This window comes from Mus musculus, chromosome 15, assembly GCF_000001635.26.
Source record: "Mus musculus strain C57BL/6J chromosome 15, GRCm38.p6 C57BL/6J".
NCBI classification, from domain to species: domain Eukaryota; kingdom Metazoa; phylum Chordata; class Mammalia; order Rodentia; family Muridae; genus Mus; species Mus musculus.
Genome location: NC_000081.6, coordinates 102,116,402 through 102,136,486, shown reverse-complemented (window position 1 = coordinate 102,136,486; position 20,085 = coordinate 102,116,402). Strand labels below are relative to the sequence as shown.

General features: G+C 50.6%; 1 protein-coding gene across 2 annotated transcripts; it reads left to right on the top strand.

Annotated features, from left to right (window-relative positions):
* The first annotated feature begins 268 nt into the window (after positions 1-268).
* Spryd3 (SPRY domain containing 3) lies at positions 269-19,961 on the top strand. Of its 2 annotated transcripts, XM_006520886.3 has the most exons (12): positions 269-351; positions 2,925-3,035; positions 3,734-3,769; positions 4,544-4,619; positions 5,697-5,821; positions 6,074-6,209; positions 7,763-7,948; positions 17,070-17,219; positions 17,502-17,559; positions 18,076-18,195; positions 18,274-18,446; positions 18,774-19,961. In XM_006520886.3, the coding sequence occupies exons 1-12, from the start codon at positions 329-331 to the stop codon at positions 18,906-18,908; spliced, it is 1,329 nt and encodes a 442-aa protein (XP_006520949.1). In that variant the 5' UTR covers positions 269-328; the 3' UTR covers positions 18,909-19,961. The 2 variants fall into 2 exon arrangements, with proteins under 2 accessions (XP_006520949.1, NP_001028449.2); NM_001033277.3 differs by lacking the exon at positions 3,734-3,769 and having other exon boundaries at positions 272-351; positions 2,925-3,071; positions 18,774-19,959.
* Positions 19,962-20,085: the final 124 nt, after the last annotated feature.

Sequence of the window (20,085 nt, the reverse complement as noted above, 5' to 3'; positions counted from 1 at the left end):
TCCGCCCCAAGGGAGCCGCCCCTTGACCGCCTCCCTGAGCTCCAGGCGTCCGAGGTGGCGTCCGGGCAGCCACGTCGCCTCCCCCACCCTCCCGACACCAGGGTTCCTCAGACGCCGCCGAGTGTTAGGTACCCAGCTCACCGGGCCGCGCTCCGCACCGCCTGTGCCCTGCGATTGGCTGCTGAGGGCGCCCATCTTCAAGAAGCGCTGCGGATTGGTCAGATTTAGCGGTGGGGGCGGGCCTGACGGAGCAGAGGAAGGGCGGGGACCCGGATGTGTGTGGTGGCGGCGGCCGAAGAGCTACAACGCGGAGCTGAGAGGCCTATGGATGAGGAGGACGCGGCGGCCCCGGTAGGCGGGGATCGGGGGCGGGGTCCCGGAGGCCTCGGTCTCTGCAGATCTCGAGGCGGGGGTCCTGGGCGACGGCTGCGGCCTCAGGGCGGGGCCAGGGGCTCCGGTCACGGGCGTTCCTCTCGCCGCGCACCCTCCCCATTGCAGCCAGGGCCTGTGACGACGGGGCGTAGCCTCATTGACAGGTTAAGGCCGGGTGGTCCCGGGTGTCACCTGAGAGACCCCGCGGTCCTGAGGCCGTGCCCGGACCCAGTGCGGCGGCAGCTGCTTGGTGCTGAGGCTGTCAGGTTCTCGAAGATCCGATGCCTTCAGATCTGGGGCTCCGGCATCTACCTGGGTTCGAGTCCTGGCCCAGGGCCCTGGGGGATCCCAGTGCTGCGCCGCAGGTGTCTGCTCTTGTGGGGCATGTGCTGGTCTGTAGCTCCTGCAGAAGAGCCCCAATGTGCACATTGGGATCGAACTCAGCTTAGCCCAGGATTGCTAAGCACCTACTGTGTGTAGGGCACAGTGCCAGGTGTTTGGGAGGCAGGAAGAAAATATTTCTTCATGGTTTTCCCGCTTTTGGATCTCTGGAAGATTTTATTCATTCATTCATTTACTGGCCTTGCTGGTTGTCTAAATACCGAGAGAGTCCCATGTTTTTCTCCGGTACTGCTGCTGCTTTAGGGGCTGCGGCCCTCTGAATTCTGTTACAACTTGGAGTTAAGATCTGCTAAGTTGTTTTTTCTTTTGTTTGAGACAGGGCCTCACTGTGTAGCCCTGTCTACCCTGGCACACACTATGTAGAGCAGGCTGTTGAAGAATTCAGAAATCCGTTTACCTCTGCGGACTAAAAAGGGCTGGGGTTCTGGCAGAAGAGAAGGCTCAGTGAATTGAACAGCATGGGCTTCAGGCAGGGTGGGGGTACACACTTTAATCCTAGCACCCAGGAGGCAGAGGCAGGCCAGAGTTCAAGGCTAGTAAGTTGCAGGACAGCCAGAGGTACACAGAGAAACCCTGTCTCAGAAAAACAAACAAACAAAAAATTCATACCGTTTCTTGTTTACAATTCCCTAGAAGTTTTTCATTACCCTTGAAATAAAATTTAAAAGTCCTGACTGTGGATAGACTCTTGCTTTACCCTGTTCTTTTTGTTTTTTTAGACAGGGTTTCTCTGTCTAAACCTTGCTGTCTTCTGAAATTTGCTTTGAGACCAGGCTGGCTGCCTCTTAGTCATAGATAACCACCTGCCACTACCTCTGGAGTGTTGGCATTAAAGGCCTGTGCTTCCATATCTTGCCACCTTATTCTACTCTGGTTTTTTTTTTGTTGTTGTTGTTTTGTTTTTGTTTTTGGAGACAGGGTTTCTCTGTATAGCCTTGGCTGTCCTGGAACTCACTTTGTAACCAGGCTGGCCTTGAACTCAGAAATCCGCCTGCCTCTGCCTCCTGAATGCTGGGATTAAAGACCTGCGCCACCACCCACCACCGCCTGGCTTCTTATTTTTTTTTAAGATTTATTTATTTTTTGTAAGTACACTGTAGCTGTCTTCAGACACACCAGAAGAGGGCATCAGATCTCATTACAGATGGATGTGAGCCACCATGTGGTTGCTGGGATTTGAACTCAGGACCTCTGTCTGTGCTCTTAACTGCTGAGCCATCTCTCCAACACCTCCTCTCCCCCCTTACCTTATTGTCATTCACTTTCCCTACATACAATGGCTCTGGTGGGCTGTTTTTCTCTGCCATGACACCTTTTTTCTAACCATGGGCCTGAGCAACTGTTTCTTCTGTATGGAATGGTTTTTGTTACACTGTTACACTGCCTGCCTCTCTTTCAGTTTTTCAGGCAGTACCTCAGAGTCTGTCCCTGTCCGCTATTTTGTTACATCTCTGTGGGTTTTTTTTTTTTTTTTTTCTTCCACTGGTTAAAATGACCATTTGTGGGCTGGAGAAATGGCTCAGTGGTTAAGAGCACTGACTGCTCTTCCAGAGGTCCTGAGTTCAAATCCCAGCAACAACATGGTGCCTCACAACCATCCGTAATGGAAGAGTGACAATGTACTTACATATAATAAATAAATAAGACAAAAAATTTTTTAAAAAATATGACCATTTGTATTTATTATCTGCCATGCTCCCCTATGCCCACTTGAGTGGAAACTCTGTGAGAACAAGCATCCAGATTCCTCTACCTTGCTCATAACTTTGTTCCTAACTCTGATAACAGAGCACACGATAAACAATAAAAATCCTAATAAAGGTCGAGCGGTGGTGGCGCAGGCCTTTAATCCCAGCACTTGGGAGGCAGAGGCAGGCAAATTTCTGAGTTCGAGGCCAGCCTGGTCTACAAAGTGAGTTCCAGGCCAGCCAGGGCTATAGAGAGAAACCCTGTCTCGAAAAAACCCAAAAAAAAAAAAAAAAAAAAAAAATCCCAATAAATACGTATTGCCTGAGTGGCTGAGGCTGGAGCTCTTGATGTATTTGGACATCCGGCGTCAAGTCTGGTGCACTTTGTACATTCAGGGTTGAGCAGGCTGGGGTCCTCTGCTCTGAGCCCTGCTTCCTTCTCAGCCATCTGTCTTGTCACAGGTTTGTTCTCATGAACAAGATGGATGACCTCAACTTGCACTACCGGTTTCTGAACTGGCGAAGGAGGATTCGGGAGATCCGAGAGGTCCGGGCCTTCCGATATCAGGAGAGGTTCAAGCATATCCTTGTAGATGGTGACACTTTGAGGTGAGCATAGGAAACTGGTTCTACCCTGTCCCTGTCAGTCCTTTTCCAGGTCACAGACAGGGAAAGGGGTGTGTTAGAGGGTGAGGACCATTTACACTCCACTGCCAGGGGCACCCCAGTGCCTACATGCATTCCTTTCTGCCCCTCTGTCACCGGGTCACTGGGACTATTGTTGGTGTTTTAATTTGTTTGTTTAGTGTGTTCGTGGGGAGATGGCTGTCAAAGGAGGTTGATTCTCCTTAGGTCACATGGGACTCAGGGATCCAACTCTGGTCCTTAGGCAAATGCCTTTATACACCGGGCCCTCTCACTGGTTTGTTTTGTTTTTGAGACAGCCAGGCTGTCCTAAGACTTACAGTCCTTCTCCTCAGCATCCCCAGAGCTAAGATTACAGGCAAGTACCACCTCAGCCATCTCGGCTCACTCTCTTCCCGTCTGGCAAGGAAAGGTTCCGGAAAGGCCCTGTTCTGTCTCGGAAGTTCCCGTGGCAGATATTGGAAGCTGCCAGGTTCTGTCATGACAGTGAATCTGTGTGGCCTGCATCCCCTCAAGTCTGCATTTCAAAGACTGGGCACAGCAGGGAGGGGCCTCCTATAAGGCAGCAGGCCCTGTCTAGGGAGATCCTAGAGGTCCGAGGTCTGGGCCTTCCGATATCAGGTGAGGTTCAAGAATATCCTTGTAGATGGTGACACTTTGAGGTTCTGTAGTGTCATAGGTACTACATAGTCACAAATACTACCCTAAGGGAGTGGGGTAACCACCCACTCGGTATCATTCTAGACCTTTGGTTTGTATTTTTATCTTTTCTATCTTGAACCTTCCCTGACTCCTTCCTGCCTACATCAGGTACTTTTCATCCAAAGGGAGAAGGAACTAGCATCATTTAGCCTGAGGGGAGGAGACTGAATGACTCTTTCAGTCTGCAGGATTTGGATCAGCTGTTTTCTAGCTCCACTGAGGACAGGGCTGAAGGCAAGGGCCAGAGTGCAGCAGGAGGAATTGAGGTTAGACAACACTGTGGGGCCCCTAAAAAGCAATTAGGAAAGGTTGTACTTTTTTTTTTCTTCTGAAAATGAAGAAACTAGGCTGTACTGATCTAGTGTGGGTTCGACCCTGGCTGGAAGCAGTGGGAAGGGCACATAAGGTACCATTAGTACTCTGTGTGTGTGTATCTGTCTGTCTGTCTACGCATGCAGATTTTTTTCCCTCTCTTTCTTTTCAAGACATAGTTTCTCTGTAACCCTGGCTATCCTGGAACTCACTCTGTAGACCAGGCTGGCCCCAAACTCAGAGATCCTCCTGTCTCTGCCTCCTGAGTGCTGCCATGCCTAGCTATGCGTAGATTTCCGTGAAGTGTGCCTTGATGAGCTAGCTGTCTGTGGTAGCCCTCACAAGGTTGGGGTTTGGAGTATTAGGACATCCTCCCAACACCTGGGCTTACCTGCTAATAGAACCTTTCTATATTCCTTTAGTTACCATGGAAATTCTGGTGAAGTTGGCTGCTACGTGGCGTCTCGACCCCTGACCAAGGACAGCAATTATTTTGAGGTGATCAAGCAGTAGGTGGGCAGAGTTGGGGGGCTGGGGTGTGGTGATGGGGTTGGTGAAGAGTGAGTTCATAAAGGTCCTCTCCTAAGACCTGGCCTTGGGAGGAGGTGCAGGCCAGCGTGACTCTCTATCTGAGAGACAGGTGCCCTGGAGTCTCCTCAGTCCTGCCTTCCTGCTCTGCTGTCCCCTTGCCCAGGTAGACTTGGACCCTTGTCTCTCTTTCCTAACCCCTAATATACTGGTTCTCAGCCTTCCTAACGCTGTGACCCTGAACACAGTTCCTCATGTTGTGGTGACCCCAACCATAAAATTATGATTGTTGCCACTTCATAAGTATAATTTTGCAATTTCTATGGTTTTAATGTAAACATATATGTTTTCCAATGGTCTTAGGGAACCACTGTGGAAGGGTTGTTTGACCCCCAAAGGGGTCATGCTCCACAGGCTAAAGACTGCTGTCCTAACAGAAGCCCAGAATTGATTTTGTGCTTAACTTATTATTATTGTTATTATTTATAAATGCCTGTGTATGGGTATGTGCATGTCATTATAGCTCCCATGGGGACTAGAAGTTAGTGTCAGATCTCCAAGGAGCTGGGGTTACAGGTGGTTGTGAACTACCTGATGCGGGTCATGGGAACCAAACTTAGATCAGCACCTACTCCTGGCTGGCCTGGAACTCACTCTGCAGACCAGGCTGGCCTCGAACTCAGAAATCCACCTGCCTCTGCCTCCCGAGTGCTGGGATTAAAGGCATGCGCCGCCACTGTCCAGCTAGCACGTACTATTAACTGCTCCCTACCCCTACTGTTTTTTGATCAGGCTGGCCTTGATTTTATAGAGATCCATCTGCCTCTGCCTCCTGAGTGCTGGCATTAAAGGCATGAGCCATTATGCCCATCTAAAGCTCAAGGATGATTGTCTGAGTAACCACAGTAAAAGTCCCTGCCTCCCCTGTTCTCCCTGTCAGGTCCTACCCTCTCGTCCCTACTTTGGTCACCCCCTTTTCCCGTCCTTCTCCACAAGTTCATTCAGTTTTCTCTTCCTGTGAACTGTGTCTTGTTCTCATCCCTTCAGGTATCTATCGTGGACAGTGGCGTCCGGGGCACCATTGCTGTGGGGCTGGTCCCTCAGTACTACAGCTTGGATCACCAGCCTGGCTGGTTGCCTGACTCCGTAGCCTACCATGCTGATGATGGCAAGTGAGTGGTCCTTCGCTGTGGGATTGAAGTCTGACTGTGAAGAATAAGCTGCCTCTGAGTGGTCTTCTTCTCTACTTCCTGTCTTGGGTTTTTTCATAAGCTACCCTTGCTGGTGTGGACGGAAGAGAGGGTGACATGAATAGCAGGACACAGGTGGATGCTGTTAGAGTGGAGCTGCTGAGACGGGCTGGGAGGAGTAAGAGCAGGCACCATGCATAGTTCTTTCTGTGTCTTGTGCCACTCTCTCTATAGGCTGTACAACGGCCGAGCCAAGGGGCGCCAGTTCGGGTCAAAGTGCAACTCTGGGGACCGGATCGGCTGTGGCATTGAGCCTGTGTCCTTTGATGTGCAGACTGCCCAGATCTTCTTCACCAAAAATGGGAAACGGGTGAGTGGGCAACCCCGGGAGGGTTCAAGTGGCTGGAATCTGCCTGAGGGAAGAGTCTGATGGGTTTGTTCTTAAGTCCTGTCTGGACACTTCCATGCCCTGGGTAGTCGAGACTTGATCCAGATCATAGGCTCAGAGCAGCCAGTGACTACATCCAACAGGAGCAGAGACCTATGACTGGAGGGAGCGGGAAAGGGCTTGTGGATGTAGCTCAGGCATAGCCAGCAAGCTCAGCTGCCATGCTCAGGGCTCTGTGTTCAGTCCCCAGCAGTACATACACAGGGTGCTGCGGCGCTCAGGAGAATCAGAAGTTCAAAGTCATTTTTGCGGTCTAATGAATTCAAGGACAGTTTGGGTTACATGGGACACATTTGTTTTGTTTTCTGTTTTGTTTTGTTTTTGTGACAGGGTTTCTCTGGGTAGCCCTGGCTGTCCTGGAACTCACTCTGTAGACCAGGCTGACCTCAAACTCAAAGATCTGTCTGCTTCTGCCTCCCAGGTGCTGGGATTAAAGGCATGCGCCACCACTGCCTGGCATGGGGCACCATTTTTAACAGAGTTTTCTTTCGGGATGTGGCCCCTGAGAGCCTGCCTACTTACGCTATTCCTGTACATGCATAGGCAACACTAAGTCGACTCAGTGGGTTTAAACAAGGAGCATGTGAAGTTAGGAGGGATACATGGTGATCCTGGAGGAAAGGAACTGGAACAGAGGGAATGTGGGTGGATTTGATCCAAGCACATTATATGCATGCATGAAATTCTCAAACAATAAAAATATAAAAAGAGATGGCCCAGCAGTTAGACTGCTCTTCCAGAGGACCCAGGTTTGGTTCTTAGCACTCATGTTGCCTAGCAAGCAGCTCACAAGTGTCTGTAGCTCCAGTTCCAAGGGGGTCTGACCCCTCACACAGACTTACATGCAAGCAAAACACCAGTGCACATGAAATTCTGAGTTCGAGGCCAGCCTGGTCTACAAAGTGAGTTCCAGGACAGCCAGGGCTACACAGAGAAACCCAGTCTCGAAAAGCTAAAAAAAAAAACAAAACAAAAATCATTTTAAAATGGGAAAAGAGAAAAGTTATGGTGTGGCTGTATTAAGTGGAGGGTCCGGGGGTTTGATTTGAATATTTTGGCTGTTTTCTTTCTTTTACCTCTTGAGCCCTTTACTCTTCAGAGATGATTGTAGCAGAGAGAGAAAGAGAGACTTAAAACTCTCTGCCTCACCTTCTCTCCTCCCACTGTGTTGGGGAAGGTTGCTTCTCACGCCAGGCAGGAGATCAGCTCCCTTTGCAGCCTGAGTGGTGTGCCATGGTGCTGCGGTTTTCAGGGCACTTGGCAGCAAGGCTGGAGGTTGAGACTTGCCTTCAACCTCCGTGGAACTTGGAGGGAATGAATACTGAGCAATCCTAAAACTCTACTGAACCTCAGTCTGTGAGTGTGTACGTGATAATTAACTGGTTGCATCATCTTGGGAAGGCCCTTTTGAGAGTGGATGAGTTCTAGGAACGTGAACCTCACGGTAGCTCTCTCTTTCTCTCGCTCTGCGGCAGGTGGGCTCCACCATCATGCCCATGTCCCCAGATGGGCTCTTCCCAGCAGTTGGTATGCATTCCCTGGGCGAGGAGGTAAGGCTGCACCTCAATGCCGAGCTGGGCCGTGAGGATGACAGCGTCATGATGGTGGACAGTTACGAGGATGAATGGGGCCGGCTGCATGACGTCAGAGTCTGTGGGACGGTAAGTAGTAAGTAGAAGGCCCTGGATAAACGGGCTGGGAAGAACAGGTTTAGGCATCTAAGCACATTGGTATTGCTTACAGTGAGGAGAAAGGGCAGTATGCATGTGTGTTCGTTCGTTCTTTCTTTCTTTCCCCTCCCCCCTCTTCCTTCCTTCCGTCCTTTGTCTCTTTTTAAGATTTATTTATTTTATTTCATGTATATGAGTACACTGTACCTGGGCAGATGGTTGTGAGCCTTCATGTTGTTGTTGGGAATTGACTTTTTAGGACTTGGCCCAGAGCGAGTGAGGTTGCTCCAGTCAACCTCACTTGCTCTGGGCGGCCCCGCTTGCTCCAGGCCAAAGATCGATTTATTATTATAATTAAGTACACTGTAGCTGTCTTTAGATACACCAGAAGAGGGCATCAGGTCTCATTACAGGTGGTTGTGAGCCACCATGTTGTTTGCTGGGATTTGAACTCAGGACCTTTGGAAGAGCAGTCAGTACTCTTACCTACTCAGCCATCTCACCAGCCCCCATGTGTCCATTCTTTCTTTGAGACAGGATCTCATTGTGTCTCGAAGTCCAGGCTGGCCTGGAACTCAAATCTGCCTCCTGGGTATTGGGATTAAAGGCTTGTCATCAGCCAGGCGTGGTGGTGCCTTTAATCCCAGCACTTGGGAGGCAGAGGCAGAGGCAGGCGGATTTCTGAGTTCGAGACCAGCCTGGTCTACAGAGTGAGTTCCAGGACAGCCAGGGCTACCCTGTCTCGAAAAACAAACAAAACAAAACAAAAAAAGGGCTTGCCATCAAGCCTGGCTTTTTCTTCTCTTTATCTTGATATACCTCAGGAATGTTGCTTAGTCTGGCCTTGAATTTGCATTCTGCCCACCTTGGCCTCTTGGCAGTCCTGTGACACTGTGCCCGTACAGTGGCTTTTGTGTGGCCTCGGGAAGTGGGAGTTAGGGCTTTGACATGGTTCTTGGAGACCAGAGCTGTGTTCTGAGAACAATTCCTTCTTTCCCCTTCACTTGGGTGGGAGCTCAGGTTGGTTGTTGATTCCCAGAATCAGTATGAGCAGCTTTCTCTTCCTTCAGTGTCTGAGGACTGATGTGGGCGCCCACTGCTTATGCTTCCATTTTGCCTTGATTCAAGTCAGCTGGGCTTTCTCATTATAGAACTGAGGAGCAGAGGTGGGCCAGGGTTATTCTAGGAGGTTGTTGTGGTGTCTCTGTGTGTGTGTGTGTGTGTGTTGCTGGGTATTGAACATACCTTTTCACATGCTAAAAGAGTCTGCTACTGAGCTGTATCTGTGGTTCTTTTTGTGTGTGTGACAGGGTCTTACTAAGCTGCCCTGATGGTTCTGAACTCAGTTTGAAACCCAGGCAGGTCTTGAATTTTGAATCCACATGCCTCTGCCTCCAAGCAGTAGGGCTGGCCTGCACCCAGGACCTGGTTTAGGGATCTTGAATAAACTTGTCACTATCTTCTGGCTGTTTTGTAGAAGATGACAAGGCAGATGGTTGACGAGCTTGCTTTCAACCCCTTCTCTTCAGACCTGCTGTAGTGTCTCTCTGGGGTCTGAGCTGTCTTGGGAAGCCTGAGAGGGGAATCCTCCACTCTCTCTCTGCACCTCTTGCTGCATTGGGAGTGGATGGATGCAAGTTAGGAGTCTAACTCTGATCTCTTGTGAGATACTCAGTCCTCACAGAGAACTCTCCACTGCTGCCTCTGTGTTCCCAGCCTGGCCTCTTTCTCTCCAGTTTGACTACCTCACCTCAAGGCAGGCAGTTAGTTTCAAGGTAGCCTGTGATAGGAAAACAGAAGCAGTGGGGGGTGGAAGTGGGTCTGTGAAGTTCAGGGTAGAATGAGTTCACACAAGGTGGCAGAAAGTCAGCCCTCTGTGGGCTGTGTTGATGGCTGCTTCCCTGCTGGCCCTGGGGTGTCAGGGCTGTGCTGGTTGGGAGCCAAGACCTCAGTTGCCCCTCCTTGGCTCTTCACTCCTTTCTATCATCGTTTTTTGACAACATCCACAGAGTTGAACTTGGGCCTGAGCCAGGGCCATGTTCCAGCTCTCATCTCTGACCTCTCCTCACTGTTTTCCTGGCATCCTTTCCCTGCCTGGACCTGTCCCCGCTCTACTCCCAGCTCCTCCCAGGCATCTTTTCTAGCTGAGGTGGAATCCTGTGGACATTATAAATAGACTTCCTTCCTTCCCTCCCCTCAGAGTCCTCAGTCCACTTGCATAGGAATTTTTTCCCCCTTAAGCATAGCTGCAGAGTCTGGCTGTCTTCAAACCCTCACCTCAGCTCGAGATGGCTGGTGGGTAGGTCCACTGCACCATGAGCACAGGGTCATCTTCAGTGCACTTGGGCAGCTCTTTGTTTCCAGGCAGTCTCCTACTTTAGTTAGTCTGTGCTGGAATTCATTATTTAGCCCAGGCTGGCCTTGAACTTGTGGCAGTTCTACCATAGCCTCCTGAGTACTGAGATTACAGATGTGAACTACCATGCTTGGCTAAGCAAGAACTGTCTGTTTCTCTCCCCAGTTCTCTAGTGTATCTTTTCTTTTCTTTTCTTTTTTTTTAAGATTTATTTATTGATTATATGTAAGTACACTGTAGCTGTCTTCAGACACTCCAGAAGAGGGAGTCAGATCTCGTTACGGATGGTTGTGAGCCACCATGTGGTTGCTGGGATTTGAACTCTGGACCTTCGGAAGAGCAGTTGGGTGCTCTTACCCACTGAGCCATCTCACCAGCCCCCCTTTTTTTTTTTTTTTTTTGGTTTTCGAGACAGGGTTTCTCTGTGTAGCCCTGGCTATCCTGGAACTCACTTTGTAGACCAGGCTGGCCTTGAACTCAGCCTGCCTCTGCCTCCCAAGTGCTGGGATCAAAGGCGTGCGCCACCACACCCGGCCTGTATCTTTTCATTTATTACATTTATTTATTGAAGTGTGTGTGTGTGTGTATGTGTGTGTGTGTGTGTGTGCACACGTGCACGTGTGCGTGTACGTGTGGAAGTCAGGACAGATGTGGGAGCTGGTTCTCGCTCTCTATTATATGGGTTCCAGGGATGGAATTTTGGTGGTCAGACTTGGCAGCAAGTGCCTTTACCCACAGAGCCACCTCTACAGCCTGAGGAAGGAGTCTCTTGAAGGACATATGCCCTTTTAGGTTTGCCAACTGCCCCATCTTTCAAATGAAGATAACTTGCCTGGCCTCCATCCTCTGTTCTTTTGTACCATCCACTGTATTTATAACCAGAGCTGTGTTGTCCTAGAAGGACCCAGGAGAGTTTATTCCTCTAAAGATGGCTAACATACATTTTCTGCTCTTGCTGTTGGGGACCCGCCATTGGATCCAAGGCCTTCTCCAGCCTGGTTGACAGTCTCAGTACAGTGCCCAGAAACCTGGAGATGTGGGAAGGCCTCAAATCTGACTTAATCTCAGGTTTTTCAAAAGAACATAAGTGGAATTTCAGTTGGGACAGTTTATTTATTTATTTGTGTGTGTGTGCACACATGTGCACATATCACGATATGCATGTAGAGTGGATGCCAGAGGTTAATTTGCAGGAATCGGTTCCATCTACCACCATGTGGGTCCTGGGGGTCCAACCCAGCTCATCAGGCTTGCCAGCAAGTGTCTACCTGCGAGCCATCTTGTCAGTGCAGGGCAATTTGTTCCGTTTTGTTTTCCTTTTTTGAGTTTTTCAAGATGGGATTTCACTGTGTAGTCCTGACTGTCCTGGAACTCACTCTGTAGACCAGGCTGGCCTCGAACTCAGATCTCCCTACCTCTCCGTCCCAAATGCTGGGATTAAAGGTGTGAGCCACCACTGCCCGACTTGCAGGGCAATTTGTGTATGTGCAGGACAATTAGCATCATTAGGTCCCAGTCACAGCTCTGACTGGTATGACAGCCCAGCATAAGCACCCATATTTCCAAACATCTTCTGGTTCTGTAGAGTAGTCCCAGAGAGAAGGGAAGGGATTTGCTGCAGTTGTCAGTCAGTCAGTGGATAGGAAAAGCAGCCCTGGGAGTCATCCCTTGGCCTGTCTGTGCCCTTTTTGACAGTTTAATACTGATGGTCCCTGACTGAAGGTTTTTCATTTGTGATTGATTGTATGAGAACTGTACATATTTCAGCAGAAGCCATACTTGGACTGAGCACAGGGTCCCCAATGGAGGAGTTAAAGAAAGGACTGAAAGAGCTGAAGGGGTTTGCAACTTGTATTAGTCAGGGTTCTCTAGAGTCACAGAACTTATGGATAGTCTCTAGATAGTAAAGGAATTTATTGATGACTTACAGTCAGCAGCCCAATTCCCAACAATGATTCAGTCGCAGCTGTGAATGGAAGTCCAAGGATCTAGCAGTTACTCAGTCTCACGCAGCAAGCAGGTGAAGGAGCAAGAGCAAGAGCTAGACTCTCTTCTTCCAATGTCCTTATATTGTCTCCAGCAGAAGGTGTAGCCCAGATTAAAGGTGTGTTCCACCACACCTTTAATCCCAGATGAAAATCGTAGCCCAGATTAAAGGTGTGTTCCTTAAACTCGGAGATTCAATCTTCTGGAATCCATAGCCACTATGGCTCAAGATCTTCAAACCAAGATCCAGATAAGGATCTCCAAGCCTCCAGATAAGGGTCACTGGTGAGCCTTCCAATTCCGGATTGTAGTTCATTCCAAATATTGTCAAGTTGACAACCAGGAATAGCCACTACAATCCACCCCTTGTCAACTTGACACAAATAATATCTCATGTTCACATGAAACAATAACAAGGTTGTAAATACGCCTAACATGATATAACTATTCCTCGTACAATCGCAAACGCATTAGTAAATTGACAATGGGCATTCATATTACTTTATAATCCTCGTTTCTGCAACTGGTTACGTGGCCTTAATTGGTATTTATAACTACCTTCCTCTACTACCCATTCTGTATTTCCTTCTCCTTCAGCCAGTACCTCAGCAGGTCTTGGCTCTTTTCCTGGAGGATTGACCCATACCTTCATTCCTGATGGGTCTGCGTCATTTGTCATCCTGCTTGGATTAGGCTGTTGTAGTTTCCCATTATTTAGACATAGTCTCACTTTGTAGCCTGGCTGGCCTGGAACTCTCTATGTGACCAGGATGGCTACCTGGATGGCTCACAGGGATCCTCCAGCTTCTGTCTCCTGAATGCTGGGATTGAAAGTGGTGGCGCACGCCTTTAATCCTAGCACTTGGGAGGTAGAGGCAGGCAGATTTCTGAGTTCGAGGCCAGCCTGGTCTACAGAGTAAGTTCCAGGGCAGCCAAAAAACCAAAAAACCAAAAAAAAAAAAAAAAAAGCAGATGTCACCCTGCTAGGCTATAGCTCAGATTTCGAAGCTTGAGCATTTTAGTGGTCAAGCACTTGCCTCACATGCATGAATTCCTCAGTCCATTCAATCCCTAGTGCTGCAAAGGGAGAAGAAGTAGGTTGGAAGTTTGATCTTTTCCCCAGGTAGTGGTATTGGACATTGGCTACAGCTGCAGCTTCCTATCAACTGCTAACACAAGAGGAATCAGCTGGCACACTGAGCAACGCACCGCATGTAGTGCTCCGTTGGTCATCTATAGGCAGTGTTCTTTGTTTTGGTTTTGGTTTCTCTAGACAGGGTTTCTCTGTGTAGCCCTGGCTGTCCTGGAACTCACTGTGTAGACAGAGATCTGCCTGCCTCTGTCTTCCTGAGCGCTAGGATTAAAGTTGTCCCCTTCCCATAGCCTAGCCAGTGCTCTCTCTCTCTCTTCCTTATTCCTTTCTCTTTTTCTTGCTTTTCTGGAGGCAGTGTCTCATGTAACTCAGGCTAGCCTTGACCTAATCCTCCTGCCTCCACCTCTGAGTGCTGGGACTATGACCACACCTGCTTTGTTTTTTGTTTTTTTTTTTAATTTTTTTCTAATTTTATTTATTCATTATATGTAAGTACACTGTAGCTGTCTTCAGACACTCCAGAAGAGGGCGTCAGATCCCGTTACGGATGGTTGTGAGCCACCATGTGGTTGCTGGAATTTGAACTCCTGACCTTCGGAAGAGCAGTCGGGTGCTCTTACCCACTGAGCCATCTCACCAGCCCCACACCTGCTTTGTAATGATGGCTGGGGATCAAACTCAGGACTTCCTGAGTGCTAGCAGATACTTCCAACTAAGCTACACTGCCTGCCTGCCTGCCTTCCTTTCTTCCTTCCTTGGTGTTTTGCCTGTGTATATATTTGTACCATGTGTGTGCCTGCTGCCCTTGGAGGTCAGAGAGGGCAATGAATCCCTGGAACTGGAGTTACAGATGGTTGTGAAACAATATGAGGGTGCTGGGAACTGGACCTGTGTTGTTTGGAAGAGCAGCAAGTGCTTTTAATTGCTGGGCCATCTCTAGCCCAGATGTAGCTCTTTTTGGGTAAATTCTTCCCTTACCTTCTGTGGCCTCATTTTCCCTCCTTTTAAAGAAACCCCAGGTTCCCTTGCCCTGGGAGGACTGAGGGTGGTGAAGAATTGCTGTTGCTCCCAGGGCCTGCAAAGTGAGGATTTGCAGGGCCTGAAGGGGGTTGTGGGTCTGTCTGTACATCTGGGTTAGATTAATTTCGTCTTTGTTCACTCTTCATGGTTTTTGGCACTCCTAAAGTGGCAGCTTTGGTACACAACAAGAGGGAATCCTCCGTAGGCTCAACTCAAGAGGAGACTGTGTTGGGGCCTGAGCTGGGAGCTTGTACTTGATTCCTCTTTCAGTTACTTCTGAGACTTCTGGGCTTGGTCCTTTTGAAAAGAATCAGGGTCTCTTCTGGCCAGTGGTGGAAGAGTGGGAATCAGCAAGACCAAAGAGTGCAGGAGATCACGGAGTGCCGACTAAATTCTGATCTGCAGCTTCAGTGAAGTACTAGTTGGTCAGCAGTAACGGTGTTGCTGCTGCTGGAGGGTCCCTTGTCCTCAGTTAGGATGCACACGAGGGAGGGATCATTGGGGCTGTAGTTCGTTCAGTGATAGACTGTTCAGCTCTCCTGCACAGAGCTCTGGGTTTGATACCCAGCATTACAAACATCCAACCTGCTTGGCCTAAGGATTGTCCTAGTGGGAGGTACAAGGTCATGTCCATTGTGGTTGGTGGTTGCAATAGAACCGATCCCCATTTCCTGACAGAATGTGTGTTCTCATCAACTGGGGTGTCAGGCTCCTTCGACACCCTGATCACTCACTCACTTCATTTTATCTTTCTACCTAATTTTGACAATCCCATTTCACTGATGAAGCAATTAAGGCTTACAGAGGTGAACATACGCTGTTCAAGCTTAGTGCAACTAAGCAATATTAGGGTTTGAACTTTCAAACTAAGAGGCAACTGAGGCTTAGACTGAAGGACCAAGCCTGCAGATCTCGGCAGCTTGAAACTCTAGAAGCCAGACCTACAGGTTCCCGAGTGTGGTGCCCAGAAGGGATCTGCCAGGGAGTGGTTCCCTGCTCCAGCCACTGCTGACGGCTCAGGAGGACTTGCTGAGAGCAGGAGAGCAGCCTATGGTTCGGAGTAGCTGCCCTGGGTTGGGATGGATCTACTTTTGAAGAGGGCCTGGTGCTCAGAGCTAGGGTGTCAGCACAGGGCCTCTGTGCTCATCTGGAGCTGGTGGGCGTGGGTTGAAGTTCCATGTCAGGGCAGGTCATCCTCATGGCCTCCTGCCCTTAGGAAGTATCCCCACCCTGTCAGAACTGCAGCAGATGCCTTCTGTGGGCTGAGGCTGAAGGAACACTGGGGCGGGTTTTTCCCAAGATTCAGGATTTGGATGGGCCGTCTTTTGGCCATGAACTAGAGAACACCCTGTTTCCCACATAGAGAGGCCAGTTGGATAGGATGGGTCAAGGGCAGCTGTGGGTTCCTCATCCACCTCTGTGGTGCTGGGTGGAGTAGATCATAGGCTGCTTGATAGATGAGGGTAATAAGCACCAATGCACACTTCTCCTGGCTGTGGCGGCTGGGGAGCACTTTAAACGCTACAGTCAGAGTACAGGGGTGGGTCTGGCTTTTCCCCATCTGTCCTCACTTGCATGTAGAGTATGGGAGGGTAAACTTGGCGGTTCTGGTGCTGAGTGGAATGAGATCTTCTCTGAAGGGAGTTGAGTAGTGCTGGCTTCTGCAGGAGCTGCCCCAGGCCCTCATACTGGTGCAGGCTGGTTGAGGCAGGCAGGTTGAGTTGTAGAGCTGTCAGTGGGGTGAGGCCACCATCTTAAGCCTTGTTAGGGGTTAGTGGAGAAGGCCCCAGTGAGGGTGCTTTTTGTATGGCTGCAGGGCTGGGAGGATAAAGTTGAGGGCAGTTGGATTAATTAAAAGAGAATTAAGGAATCCTAGGTGATGGTAGGTGCATGAGAGGAGATGGACTGAAGCATAGCTCCACTGTTACCATGGCATCCTATAGGCAAGACCTGGATTGGGGGTTGCTACCCTGCTGTGTGCAGGCAAGACCTTGTGGGACCCGAAGAGCCCAACCTGTCACTTGTCTCTCTTCTCTGACATTCACACCCCATGCCAGCCTGAATGAAGGTTGGGAACAGAGGGCCTGCCATCTGTTTCTACTTTGGCCTTTGCCCATGTGAAATGAAAGGTAGAGTTGCTATCTCTGGGTTCTTGGCTCCCTCGAGCAATGAATGACCCAGCAATGAATAGCTCTGTTCAGAGCCAAGTAGAGCAGATCTTGAGAAACTATGTCAGTCCCATCTGTGCAGAATCAGTGTCTGAGCCTATCCCCTCTCCCCTGAGTTCTACACATCCCTGTTCTCAGTAAGCATCCCGAAAAGGCTGCTGGGTTCCAGAGGGAAGGCTGGCTTGGGGTTGTTCAGGAAATGGATGTTCTAGCCTAGACCCCCCAGTGAGCTTCCTGGCAGTGTACCTCTGGATCCCCATGCGATTCTCCAGAGTCCCTGACAGTGGCTCTGAAGGAAGCAAGAAGCATCTCACACCAACCACCTTGTTTCCCCGACATCCTTGTCCTCTGCCTGTCTAGAACTTGGAGTCCACTTTGCCTTTTGAACCCTTTCCCTTTTATCCAGGGGTATTGTCAGACCCAGAACACTGGCACCCAAGATACTTTGGACTCAGTGTCATCACCTGATGCTTGTCTCTTGCCCTGCAGCTGCTGGAGTATTTGGGGAAGGGCAAGAGCATCGTGGATGTGGGGCTGGCTCAGGCTCGGCACCCACTGAGCACCCGCAGCCATTACTTTGAGGTGGAGATTGTGGATCCTGGAGAGAAGTGCTATATCGCCTTGGGGCTGGCCCGGAAGGTGGGTAGGCATGCTGTGTTTCTCCCTGTAGGATTGCTCAGTGTGGGGCTATTGGGAAAACCTGCTCAAGGAGCCTGTAGAGGGAAGTTCTGAGCTGAGGCAGAGCACAGTTCTAAGTATCTGTTTAGTGGACAGACCTTGTAGCAGTGTCCTGAGCATCATCCACCCTGGTCTTGAAACTGAGCCCCTTCCTGTCCCCCTTGCTGCTGTAGCCCCCAGTTTGTGGCTGTGGGTCGCCAGCCATCTGTGATGTCACACATTCCCTTTGTCTTCCTGCTGCAGGATTATCCCAAGAACAGACACCCTGGCTGGAGCAGAGGGTCTGTGGCCTACCACGCAGGTGAGTGGAAGCTGCTGGAACGGGCTGGGGAGACAGGGTGCAGAGTCGCCTGTTCTGCTCACATACCTGTGGACTCTCTCTCCTCTTTTCAAGCTGCTCAGGTTTTCCCTTCATCTTATTTTTTTCTCTCAGCCCTGAGAGCCAGAGGCACAGGACTGTGGCAGGAGAACTGAGCCCAGAGCGGCCATTGCAGGCCTCTGACCTGGCTCCCCTGCCCCTCCACCCCCCTTGAAGATCTACAGAGCCCTTGGTTGCTTTTGTTTTGGGTCTGATTTCCTGTAGAGCTTTCTTGAATACTGAGCCTTGGTGCCTGGGCCCTCCCCTCAGCACCCTTTCACCCCACCTGATCATCCACTCTAGGGACCCTCTCCTTTCTTCTCGCAGCTCCTCAATCAAATGAACACTGTGTTCTTTTTAAAAGCCTAAGGTTCTTCCTGCATCTCCCTCTCATCTTTGTCTTGTTCTGAGGATGTAGAATTAGCCTTTCAAGTGTGTCCTTTCCCCTCCCTTCAACAGATGACGGGAAGATCTTCCATGGCAGTGGTGTGGGGGACCCCTTTGGGCCACGCTGCTACAAAGGAGACATTATGGGCTGTGGAATCATGTTCCCCCGGGACTACATTCTGGACAGCGAGGGTGAGTGAGGCTGGGCAGCAGCCAGACTGCTCCGGGCAGTAGACAGTACCACAGGAGCTCACGTTTCCTGTCTCCTAGGGGATAGTGATGACAGTTGTGACACAGTGATCTTGTCCCCGACTGCCCGGGCTGTCCGGAACGTCCGAAATGTCATGTACCTGCACCAGGAAGGGGAAGAGGAAGAGGAGGAAGAGGAGGAAGAGGAGGATGGGGAAGAGATCGAGCAGGAGCATGAGGGCAAGAAGGTGGTGGTAAGTGGGGAGGTGTGGGTTCCCTCTGGGCTCCTGGGGCTGAGGCGGGGAGGGGGGGGGCAGGGACTGGGAGGCAGGGTCAGGAGCTCACAGGAGAGCCCAGGCTGGAGTCCTGGTCTATTTTCCAGCCTCAGCACACCCTCTGGTGGCTGCTTTCCACAGCACTGCAGTGACTCCTAAAGCCCATGTTTAGGAAGTTGTGGGTTTGGGGCTTCATGTCTGAGTCACCCCAGTATCCCCAGAGAAGGGGCCAGAGCGCACCCTCTTCTCCACATCCTAGGGAGGTGCCAGGCCCATCCTCATCCGCTCTCCCCACCCCCACTCCAGGTCTTCTTCACTCGGAATGGCAAGATCATCGGGAAGAAGGATGCTGTTGTGCCGTCTGGAGGTTTCTTTCCTACCATTGGCATGCTCAGTTGTGGGGAGAAAGTGAAAGTAGACCTGCACCCCTTGAGTGGCTAGTGGGGTCACCAGTCCATCTGCCCTCTCCGTCTGCATTTTCTCTCACAGCAGGCCCTGGGAGGGCATCCCCAGTTTCTGTCAGCTCAGGCTGCACCTCTCTGTCTCTGGGCCTGAGAGCAGTGGTGGGCCCAGAGGGCAGTATTGATATGAATGGGAGGAGCCCCTTGATCGGGTTAATCGGTCCTGGATCTTCTTTCACCTCGCTGGGCGTTGAGCAAACTGGGAGGTATAAGCCCACCTGCTGACCTGATTGGTATGGTGCTCTGCCGAGGGTGAGGGTCGAGTAGAGGCAGTCTGTCCCTGTCTACCACAGCTCCCCGAATTCTCTTCATCCCCTCTCCTCATGTAAGCCAGTTGCTGCTGTCTCCCCCTGGCTGGGCTAGGGGGCCTGTCTTGGCCATCTCTCCTTTCACTGGCTGCTGTCCTAAAACACATCTAGGGTCTCCATTGTTTTCTGAGAGATGGTCCCACCCTCAACCCACAGCAGAAAGCCTGAACTTGGCTTCCTGCCTGCTCACACGCAACTGTGTGTGTGTGTGAGAGAGAGAGGGGCTGTGTGGTAGCGTGGGACTTCAGCCTTTGCTGCCATCTCCTTGTCTGCACTCTTCTTCAAAGCACCTCTAGCCCTGGCTCCCCAGGATGGAGCCAAGGCACCGGGGCATGTGTTGTATTGTGGCTGTTTGCCCAGAGCAGCAGCTTGGCCCCTTCTTTCTCTTCACCTACCCACCCCCCACCCTGTGCCCCAGCTTGCTGCTTGTGCCAGTTGACGTTTCTGCTCCAGTGTTTGATTCTAGTGTCTATATAGACCCCCCAACCAGCCCCCCTCTTCCCGTTTCCTGAGCTCCTCCATCCCATCAACAGGGAGAGAAGCAGCCGGAGCTCTTGGTCTCAGTTTGCACAGTGGGTAGGGCTGGGGAGGGGGTTTGTTGTCGTGCTGCTGGGGCTCCCCTTGCCCCTCGTTTCGGGCCCTGCACTATGATATATGAAATGTATGTACAGATCAGAGATGTTTATACAGCCAATAAAGACGGAGTTTCCGTATTTATCAGGACAGACGGAAGGGGAATCCTTCCCAGGGCGAGTAGGTGGGGGCAACTGTGGGCCCGTCAGGCCAGCAAAGGTACGTCTCTGGGAGACTTTTTTTTTCTTCTTCCTATGAAGAAGGTATCAACTCCTC